The following is a 20,590-nucleotide window of genomic DNA, read 5'->3' on the forward strand; positions in this document are numbered from 1 at the left end:
TCAAGTTAAATCAGTTTTATTTTTGCAGGGTTAGACAATTTAAATCATTAAAGATTTTACATGGACAGGCTATCAAGCCGATATAGCACAGTGGGGTACTGCAACATATGCAGTATATATATATAAAAATATACAGAAGTACAAACATTATAAAAACAATACAATAATGCTCACAACAGGCTGTTGAAGAAGTGTTTAACTTCAAAATGTTTCATTCTTAGAATAAAACAGGAGACTACTTGAATTCCACTACCAGGATTGATAAACCAAGCCATTGGAAGTACAGCTAAATATCAGAATCACACAATAATGATACAAAACATTTTTAGAATGCCTTTACATTCTGTTTCTCAAGTTTGGAATGGTATAAAAACATAACGTACAAAAATACTAGTTTAATCTAAACTATGGTATTACAAACCTTACTAAAAACTTGCGAAGCATTGTTATGAATGCAACCCAGGTACCTATTGAAAATATTACAGTATACGCACATGTATATAAAAATACAGGTCTATAAAGTAGGAGTATTTGTATTATAACAATTAGCACCAATAAGAGTAAAATGCCCTAAACCCACTTAGAAAATAAAACTACAAATGCAATAGTATTTATTGCTTTGAAAGAAAAAATAAAATTCACCTGGAATTTGGTTTTCAAATAAAAGACACCTGGTCAACTGCACTATACGAGGTGGGTATATTACACCATGAACCACGCCAAGCACATTTGTCTGCTAAAAAGCATGGTCAACCACCAGCCAATTTAAAAGTTTCTATACAAACCCCATTAACTACACACTATGTGATGGCTGTGTATGAATTGAGTTTGTTCTCTAAAATATTCCCAATCGTTACCTCAGTGTTAAATGTTCAGAAATCTTATAAACCAGTGTCTTTCTTTTTCATGTTACAGAAAACCTTTCTTAACAGCGCTGTATACAGTACTTACATGTTTTAAGCTAGATTAACTAACAGCAGGGTATATAGAGAGCCCTATACTATAATAAAAGCAAACACAGCGCTGGCTCAAGCTTGCTGCATGAGAAAACAGTAATAAAGGGATAGCGATTGTTGATATGCTGATATGAGTTTCTCCTTCACCACCACGGCTGCTCTTAAAAGGGAAACACCAACTTGTAAACATTTTCAATACAGTACAAACATGTTTTAGTTCAAATGTGTTTAAGGCACTGAATGGCAGGAAGTTACAGCTCTTAGGAAACAGGCATCTCTGGCAGTCCTTTATTGAATAAACCAAATCACACTCCAGTGCAAAGTTTGCACTGTTATTTTCTTGATTTGTTAACATTAGCACCCATTATTAACATCTTAGCCCTATACAGTATTATAAAAATGAGTTGTTTTTTTTTTGCACATCAGTTATTTTAAATATACCACACAGACAGTTTCAATGTAGTGTGCTGTTCCATGCAGTAGGTGCTCGAATACAATGGCTAAAGCCATGAGGTGGCAAATGGATTTATTTGCATATTAAGAAATGCATGTACTGCCTAACTGATAACAAGATCCCAAAGATAAAAAAAGTGTGTCACTTACTGGACCACCCAGTAACTTAATGCTGGGTTGTGGTTTTTAAATACTGGTTCAATTTTTTTAAATTCTCATTTGAAGAAAAACCCTTGTTTAGCTTAAATGGGTTAAATGTTAATATTGCAATACGTTACATTTAAAAAAAATTAAGCATGCATAACATTTTGGCCGGTTCCACCTAAAAACATGAGGTTTGTTTGGCATTATTCACATTCAAACTACATGGTTGTGCTTCCAAACAAAAACATATGGCATCCTTGAGAGTATGTATCCTCTATATTTACATTATCCGATTGTCTGAGTTTTAAAGCAATCTGTTTCACATTATGACAAAGGTGATTAATCCGTCCAGTCTGTGTTTTCTGACTGCCACTTGGGGCATTACTCTAAACATCTTGGCCACGGTTAATTGCTATGTATTTGGAATCAAATGACAGACGTGTTTTCTATGGTACCACATGAGGCAATTTCAAGACACTTTCACATTGACTGAATGCATGCTGTTAACATGTGACTCTACTAGATCCTTGCCTGGTTGACAAAACACTTGGGCATTTGTTTAAAATAACTCCACTTAGTTTTATATGAATACAGGCAGGATTTTGTAGTTTAACATGATGGTGAAGGAGTGTCTAAATTTTCGGACTGTTTGTGATCACCTGAGAATACAGAGTTTCTGCAGACACATTGTTAATATAGAATATACTGATATTCAAGCTGCCTCAAGCAGACTTAGTGCTTGAATGACATTAAAATCACTAAGTATTAAGACATAGAGTGGTGCTATAATAATCCAGGCCTGAAGAGCTCACCTTACTGTGAATCAATCACTTGCACTGTCAATATAATAACCATTACAAAACTGAAACACATGAGGGAAGCTCAAGAGGTTCCATAACTGACACAGACACTGAGCAGAAAGGTAAAGAAAGTTGTTTTCATTACCTTGAAACACAACCCCAGTTCAATACACTCATCTCACCCCTCCCATTGCCCGCTGGGAAACTATTTTCTGTTTTAAGGAAGTCGGATGTATCAGTGCTCTGCAGAAGCAGCGGTGCAATGCAATGTTTTGTCACATCTGCAAATCATCTGTTGGGGTTAGATTTTTCAGAACCTCCATGTGTTTGTATATTAACTGTATTCAAATACAAAAGTTGACATGCAGGTAGCAACACTGCATTATAAGATAACTGTTCCAAATGTACAATTTCACCTCCTGGCTGTTATAACCCAAAACGAGTCACAGAGAAGATTTTTGACAAAGACCTAGGGGTTTAGGAACCAGTCTGCTTTGTAGGATAGTCTATGTCAGATTTGGATGTAATCCAAGGTGTAGGCAGTACCTTTAAACAAGCCAAAATGATTTTTTTAGCTGGCAGAACAGGATGTTAACTGGAGTAAGTCGGCACCTATCCTCTTGTCTGTAATCTTAAGTAATCATGTAAGAAGTCAGCTATCAGCCAGGGATGTGCAAATGACCAGAATATCTCTTTCTCCTTTCGGTGCAGATTCATTTTCTATCTTTAGCTCTCTGTTGCCAATTGAACAATTGAATTATCTTGTTGCAGATTAAATTTAAAAGCAGCATAACGTTCTGAGGTACGAATATACACTGTGAGATATTAGATCAATTTCCACATCCCTTTATTATCTTATTCCACTACCCTCAATAAACTATATATATTTTGTTAGCAATACAGAACTATAATGTCTAAAAGGACCAGTAATGTTTTCTTCTTCCTAAAAACACTTGAATGATGAACAAGTAGACAATCTTAAAAAAAAAAAAAAACAGGCTCATTGGTCTCTATTCACAAGCGAAGTAGTCCTTAAGAGGAGCAAAGAGGTGTCGGATGACCGGGACACTCCAGGATCGGCCCAGCAGCTTCTGTCGCGCGCCCCGGCCCATGTTGGATAAGTCAGTGTAGTGCACCGGAAAGCCAAAGATCCTGCAGAGTTCAAAAAGAGACAGAAGCAAAGATGAGAATGAGAATGGTCTAGAAACGGCGTCTGGGTTTCAGCTATGGGCCCAGCTCGAGTATGGCTTGTAGCTCAGCTATTTTTACATCATGATTTCTAATCTCGGCAGCACATGCTGTCTGATACCAACACCCTCCTGTAAGTAACAGCTCACCGTGAACAATCGGAGCCACGTTTCATCTCTAGCGCTGTACAGTATGCTTTACCTTTCCAGCTCCGTGCACCACAGGATGTCTTCCTTTCCGTTCATCAAGACAGGGAAATGCTGGTCTTTGCCCTGCTTGATGGAGTTGGACCGCGTCGTGATGGTACGCACCTTTCCGAACTGGAGAAGAGAAAAACACAAGAACAGGTTCCGGTAATTCCTGCGCACCATTCACAAGTCTGCAGCAGCACTGCCAACATTAACCACAGTAGCCAAGAAACCTAGCCCAGTCCTGTCAATGTTATTTTTTGTAACTGAATGTATATTTAGTCTCCTGGTGTGGTGTTAGTTTCCCCTGATTTGCTCCTGGCTCTAGATGCAGGTGTTGGTTGGTGGAACCTAATCTGCACTCTGATTACAGTACAGCAGTCTCATTGTTCTGGTCCTGAAAAGACAGCTGCCTTGGAAGCACTGTATTAGCAGAAAATCCCGATTCTTTGTAAATAGCTTGTAGAGCAAGGCGGGGCTTTTACCAGCTGCAGACTGAAGAATCACGCCAAACTATGCCAGACTCACCACAGAAGTACCCATCAAGTTCATTATACTTTAACAGGATTGTGACCCCAAAAATATACTGAACAGCAAAATGTGGCTGCTGCAGGACTGGACAAAAGATAACATAGTGAATGCACTGCTTAATCTCTTATACAATAAACAACACCCTATACACAGCTTTGTCATTCCTTTATTTTGGACTATTTTACTTTGTTACACAGCTGTTTGCAGAAATAACCCAGCTTATGTTGCTGCTGTGGATTCTGTTTTCTAAAAGAAAGTGTGTGTGATGATCCTGCGCAGAATTACCTTTGCTATCCTCCCATGCTCTAGGCAGTCCTGAAGCTGAAGCTTGTCCATGCCTGAAGCACACAAGGGCCTGTAGAGGGACACAGCATAGTTTAGAGGTAATAGTGAGGGTTTACCTGCAGTCGCTATCCTGGCATTTCATATACACAGTAGATGTGACCCATATTTACACCTCTAAATCCTGCACTCTTCTTGTAATACAGAAAGAACATGCACAGGTTCAAATGCACTTTTACTCAACACTAATTGGCAGTATATAATAGAGGTGTAGCGTGTATCCATGAATAGCGATACTTTCTTTACACGATGTGTCGTATCGTAACAGAAGTATCATTAGTATTGCAAGAGCAAAACTTTGCTCATTATAGATCAATAAAGATTACAAGCATGTAGGAACATGAATTGAAAGGAATGGATCGCTGATAAAAAAAGGTTCACAGGCTTGGTAACGCGTACCTGTTCATTCCAGGAAGGTTGCCCCAGAAGTATCGAGCTCTGTGTGCGGCTGACACCTCAATGGCATTAATCATTACCGGGTTGCACTGTAAAACACAAGCAGAGCAGTCAAGTTAGTTCGTGTCTTAACAGTCTCACACAGCACTGGGTAACCCAACCTGTTAGAAGGTGGAGCTGAAACACTGTAGTACATTCAGAAGTGCTGTCAGGTCACTGATTATGGAAGACAAGCAATAAACTACCCCACAGGAATAACTGGACTTGGGCTTCCTACAACTACGTTGTTTCTGCTAGGTTTATACTGCTACAGTTTAATTATTCGCAGAAAATTAGCTTTTTCCCAGAAATACTGGTTCACAATTTGAGAAATAGTGAGGTTTATCTAACAACAAAAAAAAAACATTACACACAAAAATGAAACATGCCACTACATTCCTTTAGACAATGTCACAGGAAGTGGAGGCTGTCTAGCAAGTCTTACCTCCAGAAAACGAGAAATGTCCCTTTTATCGTTGACCCCCATGGCCACCACGTTCTCGAACAACCAGAAGAATGGCCTGTCGTCTCCTTCTTTCGGTTTAGCAGCATTCAGCAAGCGGTAAAACTCAAAGAACAGCCTTCCTGTGCCCTCTGAAGCAAAGCAGATGCATGTTTTTTTTTTGGTTCTCAAAACTTGGAGAGACAATTGTAATTTCTAGCACTTTAAAGGGAGAGTGTTCTTACCGTACAGACCCTTTCTAGCTGGGTTTACTATTGAGAGGTCATTACAAGGGCTTCCTCCGATCACCAGATCAAAAGGACCCCACTCTTCAAGCTGCAATACAGGGGTAACACGGCATCAACACAGGGACAACACAAAAACACAAAACAAGACACACAAAAACCAGCTGATCAGGGTTTCTCCAAAACCATATTACTCAATAGAAAAAAACATCTCAAATGATCATGCCAATTCAATTGAGTTTTTAGCTGTAGGGGAATGTTTATGCTATATGGAGTAATATTGATAGGCACTAGGCTGACGCAACCTTACTTGGAGACGAGCCAGTGAAATTGGCAGGGTAGCTCAGTAAGGCATTAGATCACAGCAATTTCGCAGAATGGATTCGCCTGTGTACTGAGCCCACCCAGACAGGTTCACGCCGCTAAGATGTGAACTAAGCATCGCCCCCTAGGAACAGAAAACAGAAAACCTGGGACGTCTGCCAGTACGGTACAGCTGGTCTCATATCAATAAAGGACATTAGCGAGCAACTGCCTTAGGGGAAGCCCCCCCGACTCCCTGTGGGGTTCAGTGTGGAACAAAGGAAGGTCCTCCAAGATTCACAAAGAAGACTCCAGAGGGGACAAATACACCTTTAATAGGGCTTAACAGGCACATGGATGCCAGAAAGTCTCAAAAAGAGATGACGGCAGATGCTGGAGATTTTCTAATGAGATCAATTAAGCAATTAAACATGAGAAGATACACTGCAGTACAAAGGATACAGGAGGCTTGATTTGCCAGCAGACACTGACTTCAGAATTTTTTTTTTTAATTCCTAACTGATGTCCGATTGTAATGTGAACACTCAGGAAAAATGATGACATTAGGGGTCCCTCAGTTAGCTTTTTACCTTCAGGCAAACGTCAAATGAAAAGGCTTTAATAAGACACAGAGATGGTGTTTAATGAACCTGCTCCACGTACTTGCTTCCTTGTTATGTTCCTCACATCGTGCACATATTGAATGTTTCCTTCATGTCGGACCACTCCCACTGAAATTGAGTCTTCACAGACCTCAGAGGCGATGTACTGGTCAACCTTAAAGCCAAGATCCTTTAAAACTAAATACCCTGCAAAAAAAAAAAACAGAACGGCAAATGAATAAAGGAAAACAACCCAGTGTTCAGGGTCCTAATGCACGGACTACAAGGTGTGTCCTGCCTCACTAATACTTTGAACATCACCAAGGGCTTTAATGTAATGAAGTTATTTTAATATAATACCTACTGGAGTGCTATCGCTGTGTACTCTATAGTACATCTTTATATTGAAATATTTTACATTGCAGGAATGGAAATGAGATTCCCATTTCATAGTGGTTGAATCCATTCCTGGTTTTGGTATTATAGTAAGACACACTTGAGCTTGTTACCGATACACTGTGGCTCACTGAGCTCTTAGTATAACCTGGAATGGGTGACACTGCTATTCAATAGGAGTCTTATTTCCATCCCAGCACCTCTACAGCATATGGAGCCAGTATTTCTCTCCCTGTACTATGTAACAAATTGATGTTTGAATTACATAGAATTTCTTGTTTTCTTTTAATTCCCCATCATCCATACTGAAAATGTAAACACTCACAATGGAAATTAACCCAATATGTATCACAAACTGATATCTCCCTATCTCTCTCTCGAGTACATAACACATTTATTCTGGCTATCTAACTGACTGCAACTTATAAGGCCATGTGTCTGCTATCCAATACATGTTTAATTGCTGTCATTCGTTCTCTGGGATCTGATGGGAACACATAAAAAAAATCTCAAGCAGGTCCCCTCAGTATTATAATTCACTTCCTGTCACCTGTTACACTGCCTCTCACAGTCATTGCTTATTCTATTGAACAGACACATTACATCTTGACGTTCCCATCACTCACCAGTGGCAATACCATCAAACAGTGACAACACTCTTACTGGCCTTCGCTGCTCTGCAGGAACTGCAGTGTACATTTTCGGGCTTTCCTGCAAAACAGTTAGAACAGTTCAAACAACACAGGGCATACTTACTGCAAAGCGTTTACTTCACTTTTAAATTGAAACGCTTTGAGAATTTTTTTTTTTTCACACTTACAAATTCCTGCCCGTTGTCGTTGACGAAGAACTCCTGCAGCTTGATGCTCCAGTCATGTCTCTGTCTGAGGGCACCATACTGTTGGGCAGGCTGGCACATGTAGCATCGCCACGGGTCCAGCACCTTGGCATTCTCTGAGGCCCCGGGGCCCACTAGGATATCTAGACAGTCGACACAGAAACACCTGTGCAGGACGGGGGGGGAAGGGAGAGACTGACATCATCATCCAGGTACAGTTCGGGAGTTTGGACATGCAGCACAGCATTCAAAGAGGGCTACAATTAAGATTTGTTGCAGTTATTGTTAGGGATTCAAACCACGCTCACGTGAGCCCACTCTATGCTATGTGAGCCACTGGGGAAACATCTAGTTAAAAGTGTAGGGGAACATATGGGAACATGAACAGAAAGCACGAAGACAGCGATAAACTCACCTACAGCAGTTGGCATTGCCACAGAGCAACACTTCCCGTCCTCCACAGCACACAGTGCAGTATGACTGGTACCCGTCATCATCATACATGTAGGAGATTTCTAGATAGATATCCTGTAGAGAGAGTGGAGACCATTCTGTATCAAACGTAACATCAGTCAGCAGGTTTCACTCGACTTTATGAAGCAAAATTGGTTAATTCTTTAGGTGATGCAAAACGTTTGGCCATAGCTGTACATTCACACCGAGGCTGTCCTGCTCAGAGGAAATCTGACTGTGTCCTACCACCTACTGAAGAGCAGTGCTTTAGCACTTCTGAAGCTGTGCACACTAGTAAAGGAAACTCTCACAGTCTGCCCCACATTGTCCGTTTCTCTAAAGACTACCAGCAAGATTTTGTCCTACCTTGCATGTTTGGCAAAGGCCTCCTTCAAAAAGCGGATGAAAAGTCACCACTCTCGTTTTCCCACAAGACAGGCAGAATTCTAGAAAAATTAAGATATACACACATATCTACATTTATTCAACAGTTTTCTATCTCATCTCACTAACAGGGACAGACTCAGCACCCGCAGTGCAGCAGAAAACACAGCCAGTCTTGTTATAGTATTAAAGAGGGATATTTAAGGATGGTCTGTGACATGCTGAAATATTTATAATGAAGACATATAAATATCCACAGCAATAACCTAAAGGGTTAAAGTACAGTGCTTAGGCATTACAAGGTTTGCAGACCAAATGTTTTCCACAAGATAAAAAGGTTCACCATTACCTTCTATACTTCTGTTATTCTTCAAAACTTCATGGACCATTTGTTCTGGAATAAAAATGAAAAACAAAAACTTTAAAAACCAGTAAAATCAATGTATTTCACCAGTTCTTCAATTCACAGCAGTGTACAACACAATGGGGTCTATTTGAAAGGTCTTATTAGTGGCAGATCTTAATACAGACACCCTAACATGTATAAGCTTGTTTTTTTTGCAGACCTAATTTGACTGAAAGTAGAAGTATTTTTATTGTATGTTGTAAAGCTGGGTTGATAAATTACCCCAGGAGAAAACACAACTTTTTTTTTAATCAGTGTTTAAATCATAAAATATATATCCTCATTACCTGTATTTGGATACATTTTTTAAGATATTTGTGGCACAATCATGTGTAGATACTAGGACTGTGCTAAGAAGTATTTAGCGGCAGGAATTAAATAAATCCATTCATTGGTGTGTTGATTTCAAAACAAGAAAATCTGTCCTTCCCTGAGGTTTAAAAGCCTGATGGAAGCAAATTCCCTCACCCGGGGCACTGACATTTTTACTGCTGTACCGAGGCCAGTAAATACCTCTTACAGGCAATGATGAGTATGACTGTGATTATCAGCACACCGCTAGCAGATTCAGCAGAGAATGAATAAAGAACACGACTGACGATTCAGTGCTTACCTCGACTGTAATGTTCCTCAATCCCCACCTTGCTTTTGTACAGGTTGGTTTTCTGCTTCTTGACCGGGGGGTAATACTCTAGGACGCTGACCTCAAGAACATGGTGATTGAGGGACCCGTTCTCTGAAGAACAACAGAAACAAGCGTATAAAATAATAATCTGAGAGACTTCATGAGCACAACCACATCGTCCATAAGCATTACCTAGAACTTGTGCTAAGGAATGCCCGTACCAAGTTTGATCACAATTGGATGTCCTGAAGAGCAAAAACTGTAAGAGAAAGTGTGACATACACACAGATTTCTCTTGCCAGGGATATTCACCTCCTTTAGGTTTAAGTCCCTCAGACCCTTTGGGCTCGAACCCTCCGTTAGCCCACTCCAGCATGGTCTTGACCAGGTCATCAGGGTTGTCTGTTTCACAAGGGGGAAATATCTTCTCGGACCGGTCAGCTGCCATCTGCACAGACACACAGGCTCACAGTCACTACAGATTGAGCACCGACGCTCCACTATCACTGCTAATCAGGTGCAAGATGTATAAGAGCAAGCATTCTTATTTCCTCACACAGGTTTCAGCTTTTTCAACAGGAGTGCTTACTATTTTGATTTCAGCTTGATTTAACCACAGCCAATTTCTCACATTTTATTGTGCGGTTCGTTAGTCTAGAAATGTGCCTCATTCAATGAGTTCCTCCGAGTTTCCTATTTAGATAATCAAGTTTCATTTTCCTTTTTTGGTTCACTTCAATAACATTTTCAGATAAGCCCCATACGTAAGGGGTTGTTGGTCTGGCCATTTTGCCATTAGCACTTCCAATGAAATTGTCTCTGGGATGACAAAATGTTCTGGAAGGTGTTGGTTTTGCAAGTTTATAAAAGCAGATAATTACACTACATTTACCACTAGAGTCATGAGTCCTCTGGATTAAACCACTAGATGACACTGCATCCCAAACCTGAACATTTCAAGAGACTGAACAGAACACTACTGAACGCAGCCCATCATTTTACCCTCAGGGTAAATTTTGTTTCTATCAGCCAGAAGAAATCATTGAAGTGTTACAGAACACACTACAGTGTTTAAATAAATGTATTTCTTTACCTTTGCTGTACCCTGTGTTATCTGTATCGCAGCAGTACATTTATCAGCCTAATCCAGAGTGTTTAAATAGTTTTATTAATAAATCAATTAGGGAATCCATTTCTCAAATTTAACTTGGGAGTGCTGTCCAGGGGAAAGAGAATTCTGTCATGAACAGAAAACCAAGCAGTGCATATTTGAAGAAAAATAGCAGGGTTATGTTTTTAAATATATTCCTGAGATATGTGTTCTGTAACACCTTTGGAAAGAGAAATGAACCACTCGCTTATTGAACAGCGGGCGTACTGCCAATAACGTCAGAGAGAGTCTGTTGTGATGCCATGCCTCTATACATTGTAAAGATTTCGAGAGCTGTTGTTTTACCTCAAGTGCTTGATAGACAGCTCTCCGGTATGAGGCTAGCTTGTTGTATGAAGCTTGGGTGAAGTACTTGGGGAAGGCCATGAACGAATCCAGCTTGTCTGCTGAAACCTGGAAGACAGCGGGGCACACTTTGGATCAGCACACTTCTGGATGAAGCCTCGTCTGCCAACAATCATTCATTGTGAATGTCATTCAGCATGTAACCCTGTCACAAAGACGGCCGGAGTGGGTGGCGTCAGACCAGATGCAGGAAATAAACAGACAGACTTGGTGGAGCTGAGCGAATGGTTTCACTCAGCATTTAATAAAACAGCACAGAAAATAAAAGGTTTGAACAGAACACAAAACAGGACACGGCACTTGTAGCCAAAATAAACAGACAAACAAAACGAACTAACACTTAACAAACGGTGCACGGAGACAAACAAACACGGTGAGAACAAACACTTTACGTTTTATTTTGCTTTTCTTTCTCCTTCTCTCTCTCCCGTTCTCCACTCTCGAACACCCAACCCCGACTGAGTGCTACGTGTCTCTATATATACTGTTGTGCTGGGATTCAATTACTAATTAATTATTCACTTGAATCCCAGCACGTGAATTCATTACGTGCAACCCCGTGCTCACATATTACATTTAACCAGCACGTGAAGTGATTTGTGCTCTCCTCGTGCCTAAATACAAATCTACACTTTTTAAATACACGTGAAACACAGACCCGTTTATATCCCGTGTACCAATGACTATACACCAACATTAACACACGCAACATACAACACTTATCACACACATGTACACAGGGGCGGGGCACATTGCCACAAACCCCTAATGCCATCTAGCTGGCAACTCAAACACGCACTGCCTAAACTCGGCTCACCTCGGAGAACTTGCCATCCCCAAACCACTGCAACCACCTCATTCCTAGAGAGGCCTGTCGTTTTCCCGTTATCTGCCAGGACACCACAATCCCCGGCCACCAGGAGAAGCCCTTGATCTTCCCCCACACCAGCTCCCCGATCCCAAAGCCTTTATTATCCTGGAAGAGGCAAGCAGGGAGAGAATCTTCACACCTGCAGAGCTGTATTCAAGCAGTCAAGCTTTTTCAATATAAGGTCATCACAGCTGAAGGCAGCGTGTCTGGCGCAGACCGAAGCAGCAGCAGTCACACGTACAGCTGGGAGATTTTTTTTTTGTCTGTGATAATTTGTATTTCATACTCTGCATAAGGCTGTATTTCTTTCAAGGTTGTCTCATACTTCAAGATTTCTGTGAAATGTATACATTGCTGTGTAATCAGCGCTCCCTCTCAGCTTTTTAGATATTGAGAAACTTGCCGTTTTGATTGAGAAAGGTTAAATTATCAGTGAAAAACCTTCGGCCACGCATTAACTCTTTTAATATATTATTTTTGTTGCATTATACAATTTTGAAACAATATTCCAACATAAGTATCTCAACAATTATACAATTTGCTTTAAATTTAAACAAGACATTTATTGTGGCTCTGCCTCGGATTCTGAATCATCCTTCGATTTATCTATATAAAATAAATCTAGAATTTTTATGAAGCGCACATTTACCTTTATGAAGCCTGTCTGAGATCTTATCATAAATGCAGCCCTGTCAGTTGTTATCATAGATATAGACTGCGTGCTTAACTGGTAGCCTGCATATAATTGCTTTATACTACTGTATAAAACACTGGCGCCTGCACTGCCTTTAATTGTAACCATCTTTAGGGCTACTAATCTTCTATTTTTGGGAAAAGCAAATTCTGTTTTTTAAAAATGTCCAGTTGTTTTTCCCCCCACTTTTTATCAACGTATTAATAATTAAACATGGCATTTGAACATAAATATAATGTTGATAGTTAAAATAAGTAAATTAATAAATATTACCACAATTCTTTATTTTTATTAAAGATTTTCAATAAGACTGTTGTTGCTGTAAGTAAAGCAGCTGAAGACACTTCAGACCTCTCATAATGTTTATAGACATCACTCGGCTCATTGCTGGAATTAAAATAAGCAGGAAAACCGGAGAATTATATTACAAGAGTTCAGAAAACAAAGGTCCAGCACTGTTGTGAGAATCATATTTAGTCTTCCACTAACACTGTAGTTCAGTCTACAAATGAAGGTGTTTTGAAAAGGCCTGTTTATCCTATTGCTGGCATTACAATAACAATACAAAAATATTAAACAGTTTAGTAACAGTCAGCAATATCAGTATTGCACACATGAAGCTTTACTGGCATTACAATAAACAGGATAAAATATGAAACACTGATAAAAAGGCATACTGTTAACTGACTTGTTTCTCTACACAAGTTCAGTGTTGTGTATGACCTGATTGTAATTGAAAATGGCGCCTCTTTAATGCAGAATTCATCCTCCCAATTGTTTCTTTGCTGATTCTGCCTTGTTAAATTTAGCAAATAACAAGAGATGTGTCTTCAGACAGAATGTCTTTACGAAACAAACGGTGTGTAGTGTAGTGACTTCATCCCCACAGGAAAGTGATACATTTCCATTGAATGTATGCTAGAAAAATAGCTTTGAGCTAATTTCTTCATCGCTAATAATTATAGCGTTATTAAAGGCAGGAAGCATGTACAGAAATAAACTCAACAATAATTAAACTCACAATTAATTTGGCTTACTTACTCCAGGAAAGCCCCACCTGAGCACAGTAGTTTTCATAAAAAAACAAAAAACAAAAAAAACATTCAAGATTCTTAAGTTAACTCTTAAGTCAAGGTTCTGCCTATTGAAAAAAAAATACCAGAGCTTTTTTCTGGGTTCACTACACCACTGCTGGCAATGTGATCTTTGAATGGTATTGACTTCTGCATGATCAATGGAATGACAGCAAAACTCATATAATCAGATTTTTCTTTCACTGAAACACTGCATTTTTTTTTCTTCGTTGGTGCAGCTGCCTTGTTAAGTTTCAACAGAGACGCGTGCGTGAAGTCACATGATGAATAAACTCAACTTGCAAAAAAAATCTTCTTCAGTTACTATATGATACGTTTAATTGTGCATTTTCAACGCTAAATTAATATTCTGATTACATTTTTACCACACATTTTTAGCCCGTTTCAAAATTGCTTGAGATGATAATATTTCTGAAATGGTCGTTTTTTTTTAAAAAAAGGGAAATAAAACAAAAACCGTCAGATTATGAGCATTGTGAGTTTCATTTATGTTAGCATTCAATTATACGACTAGTTCAAAACAGCAAAGTCCATTAGCAGCACCGAGCAGCACTCTCCATAGAGGCAGAATCGCCAGACGCCTGCTTCGCCCGCCCTGTACAGGAATGTGACGTGCATTTTTACAGAGAAATCAGAGAATCAGCTGCAAGACAGACGCAAACATGCTTATGTTAATGCGTTACAACAACGCTCTCAAAATGATTACCTCGAGATGCTGGAGTCATGATTTAAGGTTGATATTTAAGATAATAACTTGCGAAAGCAAGTAAACTGAGTGCGAAGGCTGTTGCCAGTTATTCTGAAAAATGCGCACATTTTAGCCTTAGAGGGGATATGCGTGTAATATCTAGTTCCCTGTGAAAGTTCCCATTTCTGAATGAATAGTGTAACTTTACATCTTTTTTTAGCACTTAAAAAAATTCAGCAGCCGTTTGCTTTACTGATCTTTTAGGAACCTGACAGATGGTTTAGTTTACTTCCCGTAAATGATTTCTTTAAACTGTCTTCCACGGAAAACACACCAGCTGCATCAAAGATTGGAAATATTTTTGCTAACGATCTTCTGCTACAAAAATGGGCAATTTCACGTGCCTGTTTTTTGTTTTTATTCTGCAATTTAGTATTTACTGTTGTACAGATATTCAAATATTTAAGAGCATTGGTTGTATAATAACTTCAAAGAAATGTTATCAATTTTGAATACAGCTTAGACAATGCATTACACTATGAGATTTACCATGTTTTCCTATGCTTTTACTGCGTATGATCATGGTATGCATCTTTTATTTGGACGATGGTTCACTGAGAGCCACACTAACACAACCAGAATTCAATTCTCTTCACAGAACGCTGAGGGGATTCAAACCTAGTCCCAGTCCTAGGCAAGACATGCCCACTCAGCCACCCAGGTTTAATATTAAAAAGTAGAAAATGCATCCTTTACAATTACAGTCTCTCCCTACAAGGATGGGTTCCTGAATTTCAGTCGTTTTGGACCAAGAGAATTTGTAATGAATGGTATTTACTTGATGATGAACATGTGGCCACAAACCCAGGTGGTTTGAGATGAGACAACAGACCCCCTGTGGTTGGCCATGGGGTAAGTGAAGAAAGGTGGCGATTGGTGGAAGTGGAGAGATGTGAATCCATGGAAAGAAAAAGATGAAGTAAAAGACGAAGCTGGTGAACGGCATTGGCGAGGAGCAGCCCGGGTGGCTCTACCTTGTATTCGGGGGGGGTCCCTGTGTCCTGGGAGGTGGACGTGGAGCTGCTCTGCGCCGAGTCTTTGGAATCCTGTTCCATCAGCTCTAGGGTAGGGGCTGGAGGGACATGGGGGCTCACAGGGCTGTAGAGGGGCCCATTCTGCACCTGTGAAACAAAGAAAACAGCCTTCACCTCAAATAATCAAACATGAATGAATGTCTTCATGAGTATATTATTGAAACGACAGGCAGCCGTTTCAAGTGCCAGAAAGACGCTGTACCTTATAGGTTACAACCCCACTCCTGAGAGTGTAGGATGAGGCTTACCAACATGGACTGTTTGCATGGTCATTACATTATATATATATAAAAATCAAATTGTCTGACTAACTACATGTTTGTGCAGTCCTAGGCGTGCCCACTTTTACCATGCACCTGCTCCATTGTGGGTAGGCTCCAGCCTCGCACCTTTGACAAACACGCACACTTTAAACCGCATTCCAGAATATCTTGTGTCATTTAGACACATTAATATTTCACCGACTAACAGATATTAAACCAATCAGGAGCTTGAATTTGAGAGAATTACAGGAGACAGCTGTGTTCCTGGTTACGCTCACTCAACGCTGCACCAAAGTTACTTGGCTCTGTTTGCCATGGGATTTTCCCACGTCAGCCTTCAGATCTAAATTACATTTTGTTTTCCTATCCTTTAAAAAGAATGTGCAAAGTACAGGCATGGACGGAAATCCCCTCTTCCTTGTAGGAAAAAGTAAGTGCATCATTATTTTAAAGTAATCCAAAATAAATAAAAGAATGCATTAATAATTCACAATCTGGATTCGGATTTGGTGTGGGAGCTTTGTGTTATCAACCTAACCCTTACCACTAGACACTAGACACATAGCTCCACTTTACACCGAACGCTTGTATGCCAAGCAACATCACTGAGTAAGCCCTAGGTACTGTGCTGGAGCTGATCACTTCAGCCACCAATCCTTTTCTCCCTCTCTGTATGATCTCCTAGTATAGCCTGGTGTGCTGTGCTCTACGTACCACACAGCTGTTGAGATCCAGTTTTGGTTTGGGGCTGCTTGTGCTGCTTCGTGCCTTGCTGCAAGGGGTGAGTCCGGCCTGGAATATTGTCCGCTGAGGGGGTCTCTGTCGGAGAGTTGTCTCCCGGCCAGCCATTCTCTGCAATTTTGCCTAGGACAACAAACACAAACCGTCAGGAAGATGTTTGACTTTGCCATTCCTTTAAGGAATCCCTTTACCCTGAACTATTAAAAAGATGCTCTCTAAAATGAGCTTGGCTTCACAAAAAGCAGAAAAAAGGTGACAGAGTTTGTCTAGATATAAATAGGCCCACAGACTCTCCAAAACTAAAAATGGCAAATCAAATTGTTATTTGAAAGTACTTGCTTCCTTCTGCTATTGCATTACCATAGTCTTGTACAGGCAGTATCTCTTTTTGTGTCTCTAATGTTGACAAATAGTAGGGGTGTAACAATTATTGGGTATCAATGAATCGTGATTTTTTTACATGATGAATTGTATTGTAATATGAGATCCTCCCAATAGTACTCAAAGAAAAGAAGTTATTTACAAACCGCTAACCAAGATCATGCAATAGTTTCTTGAGACAGGGGTTGTACCGACAGACTGGAGAATTGCAAACATAATACCGATCCACAAAAAGACAGACAAAACCGAACCAGGTAACTACAGACCAATAAGGGAAGTAATGTTAAAACTTTACAATGCATTAGTAAGACCTCATCTAGAATACTGTGTTCTTCTGGACACCTCGCTACAAAAAGGATATTGCTGCTTTAGAAAGAGTTATTCCGGGTTTAAAAGGCATGTCATAGGCAGACAGGCTAAAAGAATTGAATCTGTTCAGTCTTGAACAAAATTCAAAATTCTAAAAGGTATTGACAATATCGACCCAGGGGACTTTTTCGACCTGAAAAAAGAAACAAGGACCAGGGGTCACAAATGGAGATTAGATAAAGGGGCATTTAGAACAGAAAATAGGAGGCACTTTTTTACACAGAGAATTGTGAGGGTCTGGAACCAACTCCCCAGTAATGTTGTTGAAGCTGACACCCTGGGATCCTTCAAGAAGCTGCTTGATGAGATTCTGGGATCAATAAGCTACTAACGACCAAACGTGCAAGATGGGCCGAATGGCCTCCTCTCGTTTGTAAACTTTCTTATGTTCTTATGTATTGTTAATATTGTGATATAAGACCAAAAGCACAACTTTGCTCATTATAGATCACCAAATGGTTCCTAAATATAGAATAAGTATGTTTTATAGTTGGTATGAATACATACTCTCCTATCTCATTTAATTTATGTCTTTTAGCAAAATGGTCCATCATAAAATTCCCATTTTGATCTTATTACAAGCAGCTAATCAGGACAATCACATATACTGTGACACATATCATATCGTGACCTGCATATTGTGATGTGTATAGTATCGTGAGATTGGTGTACATGCTTCCCCCCTTTAACCTTGCCGATCGGCTGCAGGCAATCTATGAGATCCGGGTCACGGCACCAATGTAACAGGGCTGCCAACTGGGGCCCCCACACATGCAAGCGAGCATCTCAACCATGCAAGCGAGTATCTCAACCACAATGCAAAAGAGCTGGGCTTTAACAGTTCTTAACCTCATCTCATCTCATTGACAGGGGACAGCAGTGCATCACACAACGCAGCCTGTTACATTTACTCACTCTGTAACATGATGAGTATGAAACTGAGTGTGGACTTTACCCCATTGTAGGAGGAATCCCACAAGGTCTTGTCCTCCAGGTCAGAGTTTCTCCTGCTTCTCTTCTTACAGCTGGGAGGCTTGTTTGTAAGGCTAACTTCTACAAGGGAACGGAACAAATATATCAAATAGATAGCATTATGAAATCAACGAACAATGTGGCACAGCACGGACTGCGTTAAAAGTTTGGGTGCTTACATACTGCTCAACGTACCTCCCATTGTCAAAGTTTACCCTGGTAATAGCAAAGTAAAAGTATAGTAAAGTATAGTGCAAGTATGGCAAAGCATTGACAAGCAGGGTAAAGATCAGAGAGATATTGTAAAGCATGGTCAAAGCCATAGCAAACTGTAGTAAATGCCTAAAATGAACACAAATGTATTATGAAAAACATAAAGGGTAATGTATAGATATAGTGATGCATCCACTAAATATTAATAAGCAGCAGTCCACTCTTGCATACACCTAAAATTCCCTTCAATATTTAATAAATATAAATGCAATCTTGGGCCCAAATGAATGGCTTTCACTGCTGTACCTGGTGTGACCGCGCCCCCGTTCAGTTTAGGGCTCGCTGGGGAGGGGGGCTCTCCTGCTGAAAGGGGGCTGTTTCCATGGTGTCCGTTAGTGATCTTGGGGTCAGTGCTGCTTTCAGACAAACTGTCCATGGATGCACCCCCATTCACAACAGCCTGCACATAGAACATGATGAATAGTTAATGCATGTCATTTCATTACCTTTCCTGTTCTTCTCTATCGCAGTGCTCCTTACATGGAGTCTATCATGAGGTTCCAGTCACGTTTTCTCGCAGACACTTGATCTTCCGCTAATAAGCTGATAAAGGCATGACTGAAAACTTTTTTTTTTCTACTTTCTGCTTAAAACATTGCCTAATGTTCCAGAAAGAACTGCTTCCACTTGTACAGTCAACAGCTGCCACGCTCCTGAAGCCAGGTGTTAATGCATTGATTGCATCTCTAAATTCCAACAATGCAAAAGCAGCAGATATGAATCAATAAGGTCTATATACATGATCTTGTGGCAACGCTGTTTACTAATGGGGTGACTCTGAAAAGTCTCCCAGATTCCAGTCATGCTCTTTGGAATTCCAGCTGTGTAAATGGAAAGGACATGTCCTGTCTTATTTTTTATGCTGGCGGTACAGTCCTTCTTTTTACTCGTTTGTTTCAGTTTATGCAATGTCAGATCTTTCAGCTATTACAGTGATTGTAGTTATAACAGACCCCACTTCCCAACAGCAACCAATACACAGACAGACATAGGATCCTCATCATCCTAATTGGTCGTTGTTAGAAAGCTGTAGGAAGAACTGTTTGACCTAGAAGTCGTTGTGTGAGCAGATGTTCTTGTACTGTACTGTTTTACTGTACTGTGTGTGATCTGTGTGAAGTCACAAACGGCTGGGGTGCAGAAGAACAAAACCTTAATTTAATGCACCCAATTTACTTCTGAATTCATGTGATGTACTTAACCCTAACCCTTACTCGAACTGAAAATGCAGTTGAATAAGTTGCTGTAAATGTGATTGCAAAAGGTAAAAAGTAACTGAAACGGCACTCATTTTGAAATGTAAAACTAGATGGTATTAAACTAGATGGTAAAATAGGGCAACCACATTGAGGATTTGCACAGGTTGCAGAAACGTGTTTTATAATGCAGGCATGCATTCGTTTACTGCCTAAACAATTGCTACAGATGCTATAATGTTGTGCTAAATGCCTGGTATCTTGTTAAATAGTGGATGTTATCACTCAAAGGATTATAGAGATACAGGATATGACATGGCCTCACTCAGCCATGACCGTATGACCTTCACATGTGGTGGAACCATGTGGATTTCTCTCTTGACTGTTGAAATTAAGACCAAGACTGGACAGGTTTAAGAACCAAATGAATGCGAACCCTGCGGCTCAACTGCTCTCTGGTTAGACTCCACAGCGAAACAGCTGCACCCCTTCTTGTATTGTAGTATCTGGACTGAAACTTGATTTATATCTGCTAGGAATGAGAACAAGGCATAGTATTTCATTTTTTTTATTATAACTCTTTTACTTTTTTATTACTGGCAAATGTATTATTTTTTACATGCAATCAATTGTATCTGATTGCTAACTCATTCTTCCCTCCCTCCCCCCTCCTCTCTGCAAGCTGTTATCCTCCCCCCTCCCCCCTG

The 20,590-nt window shown here is 40.0% G+C and overlaps 1 protein-coding gene across 2 annotated transcripts in view; it reads right to left on the reverse strand.

The window, feature by feature from the left end:
- The window catches only part of LOC117424752 (DNA (cytosine-5)-methyltransferase 3B-like), a 38,427-nt gene continuing 17,837 nt past the window's right edge, over nucleotides 1-20,590 (reverse strand). For both annotated transcript variants that reach the window (XM_058991033.1, XM_058991034.1), the window contains exons 3-22: nucleotides 18,934-19,087; nucleotides 18,398-18,495; nucleotides 16,666-16,815; nucleotides 15,629-15,775; nucleotides 12,065-12,223; nucleotides 11,188-11,295; nucleotides 10,044-10,179; nucleotides 9,720-9,842; nucleotides 9,050-9,094; nucleotides 8,683-8,762; nucleotides 8,279-8,391; nucleotides 7,846-8,029; nucleotides 7,652-7,736; nucleotides 6,691-6,836; nucleotides 5,725-5,815; nucleotides 5,483-5,631; nucleotides 5,002-5,087; nucleotides 4,546-4,615; nucleotides 3,743-3,861; nucleotides 1-3,505 (exon numbers count right to left, since the gene is read on the reverse strand). In XM_058991033.1, the coding sequence (XP_058847016.1) occupies nucleotides 3,364-3,505; nucleotides 3,743-3,861; nucleotides 4,546-4,615; nucleotides 5,002-5,087; nucleotides 5,483-5,631; nucleotides 5,725-5,815; nucleotides 6,691-6,836; nucleotides 7,652-7,736; nucleotides 7,846-8,029; nucleotides 8,279-8,391; nucleotides 8,683-8,762; nucleotides 9,050-9,094; nucleotides 9,720-9,842; nucleotides 10,044-10,179; nucleotides 11,188-11,295; nucleotides 12,065-12,223; nucleotides 15,629-15,775; nucleotides 16,666-16,815; nucleotides 18,398-18,495; nucleotides 18,934-19,087 (2,385 nt within the window). In that variant the 3' untranslated portion in view covers nucleotides 1-3,363. The remainder of the gene's footprint in view (nucleotides 3,506-3,742; nucleotides 3,862-4,545; nucleotides 4,616-5,001; nucleotides 5,088-5,482; nucleotides 5,632-5,724; nucleotides 5,816-6,690; nucleotides 6,837-7,651; nucleotides 7,737-7,845; nucleotides 8,030-8,278; nucleotides 8,392-8,682; nucleotides 8,763-9,049; nucleotides 9,095-9,719; nucleotides 9,843-10,043; nucleotides 10,180-11,187; nucleotides 11,296-12,064; nucleotides 12,224-15,628; nucleotides 15,776-16,665; nucleotides 16,816-18,397; nucleotides 18,496-18,933; nucleotides 19,088-20,590) is intronic.

Source organism: Acipenser ruthenus, chromosome 18, assembly GCF_902713425.1.
Source record: "Acipenser ruthenus chromosome 18, fAciRut3.2 maternal haplotype, whole genome shotgun sequence".
Lineage (NCBI taxonomy): Eukaryota > Metazoa > Chordata > Actinopteri > Acipenseriformes > Acipenseridae > Acipenser > Acipenser ruthenus.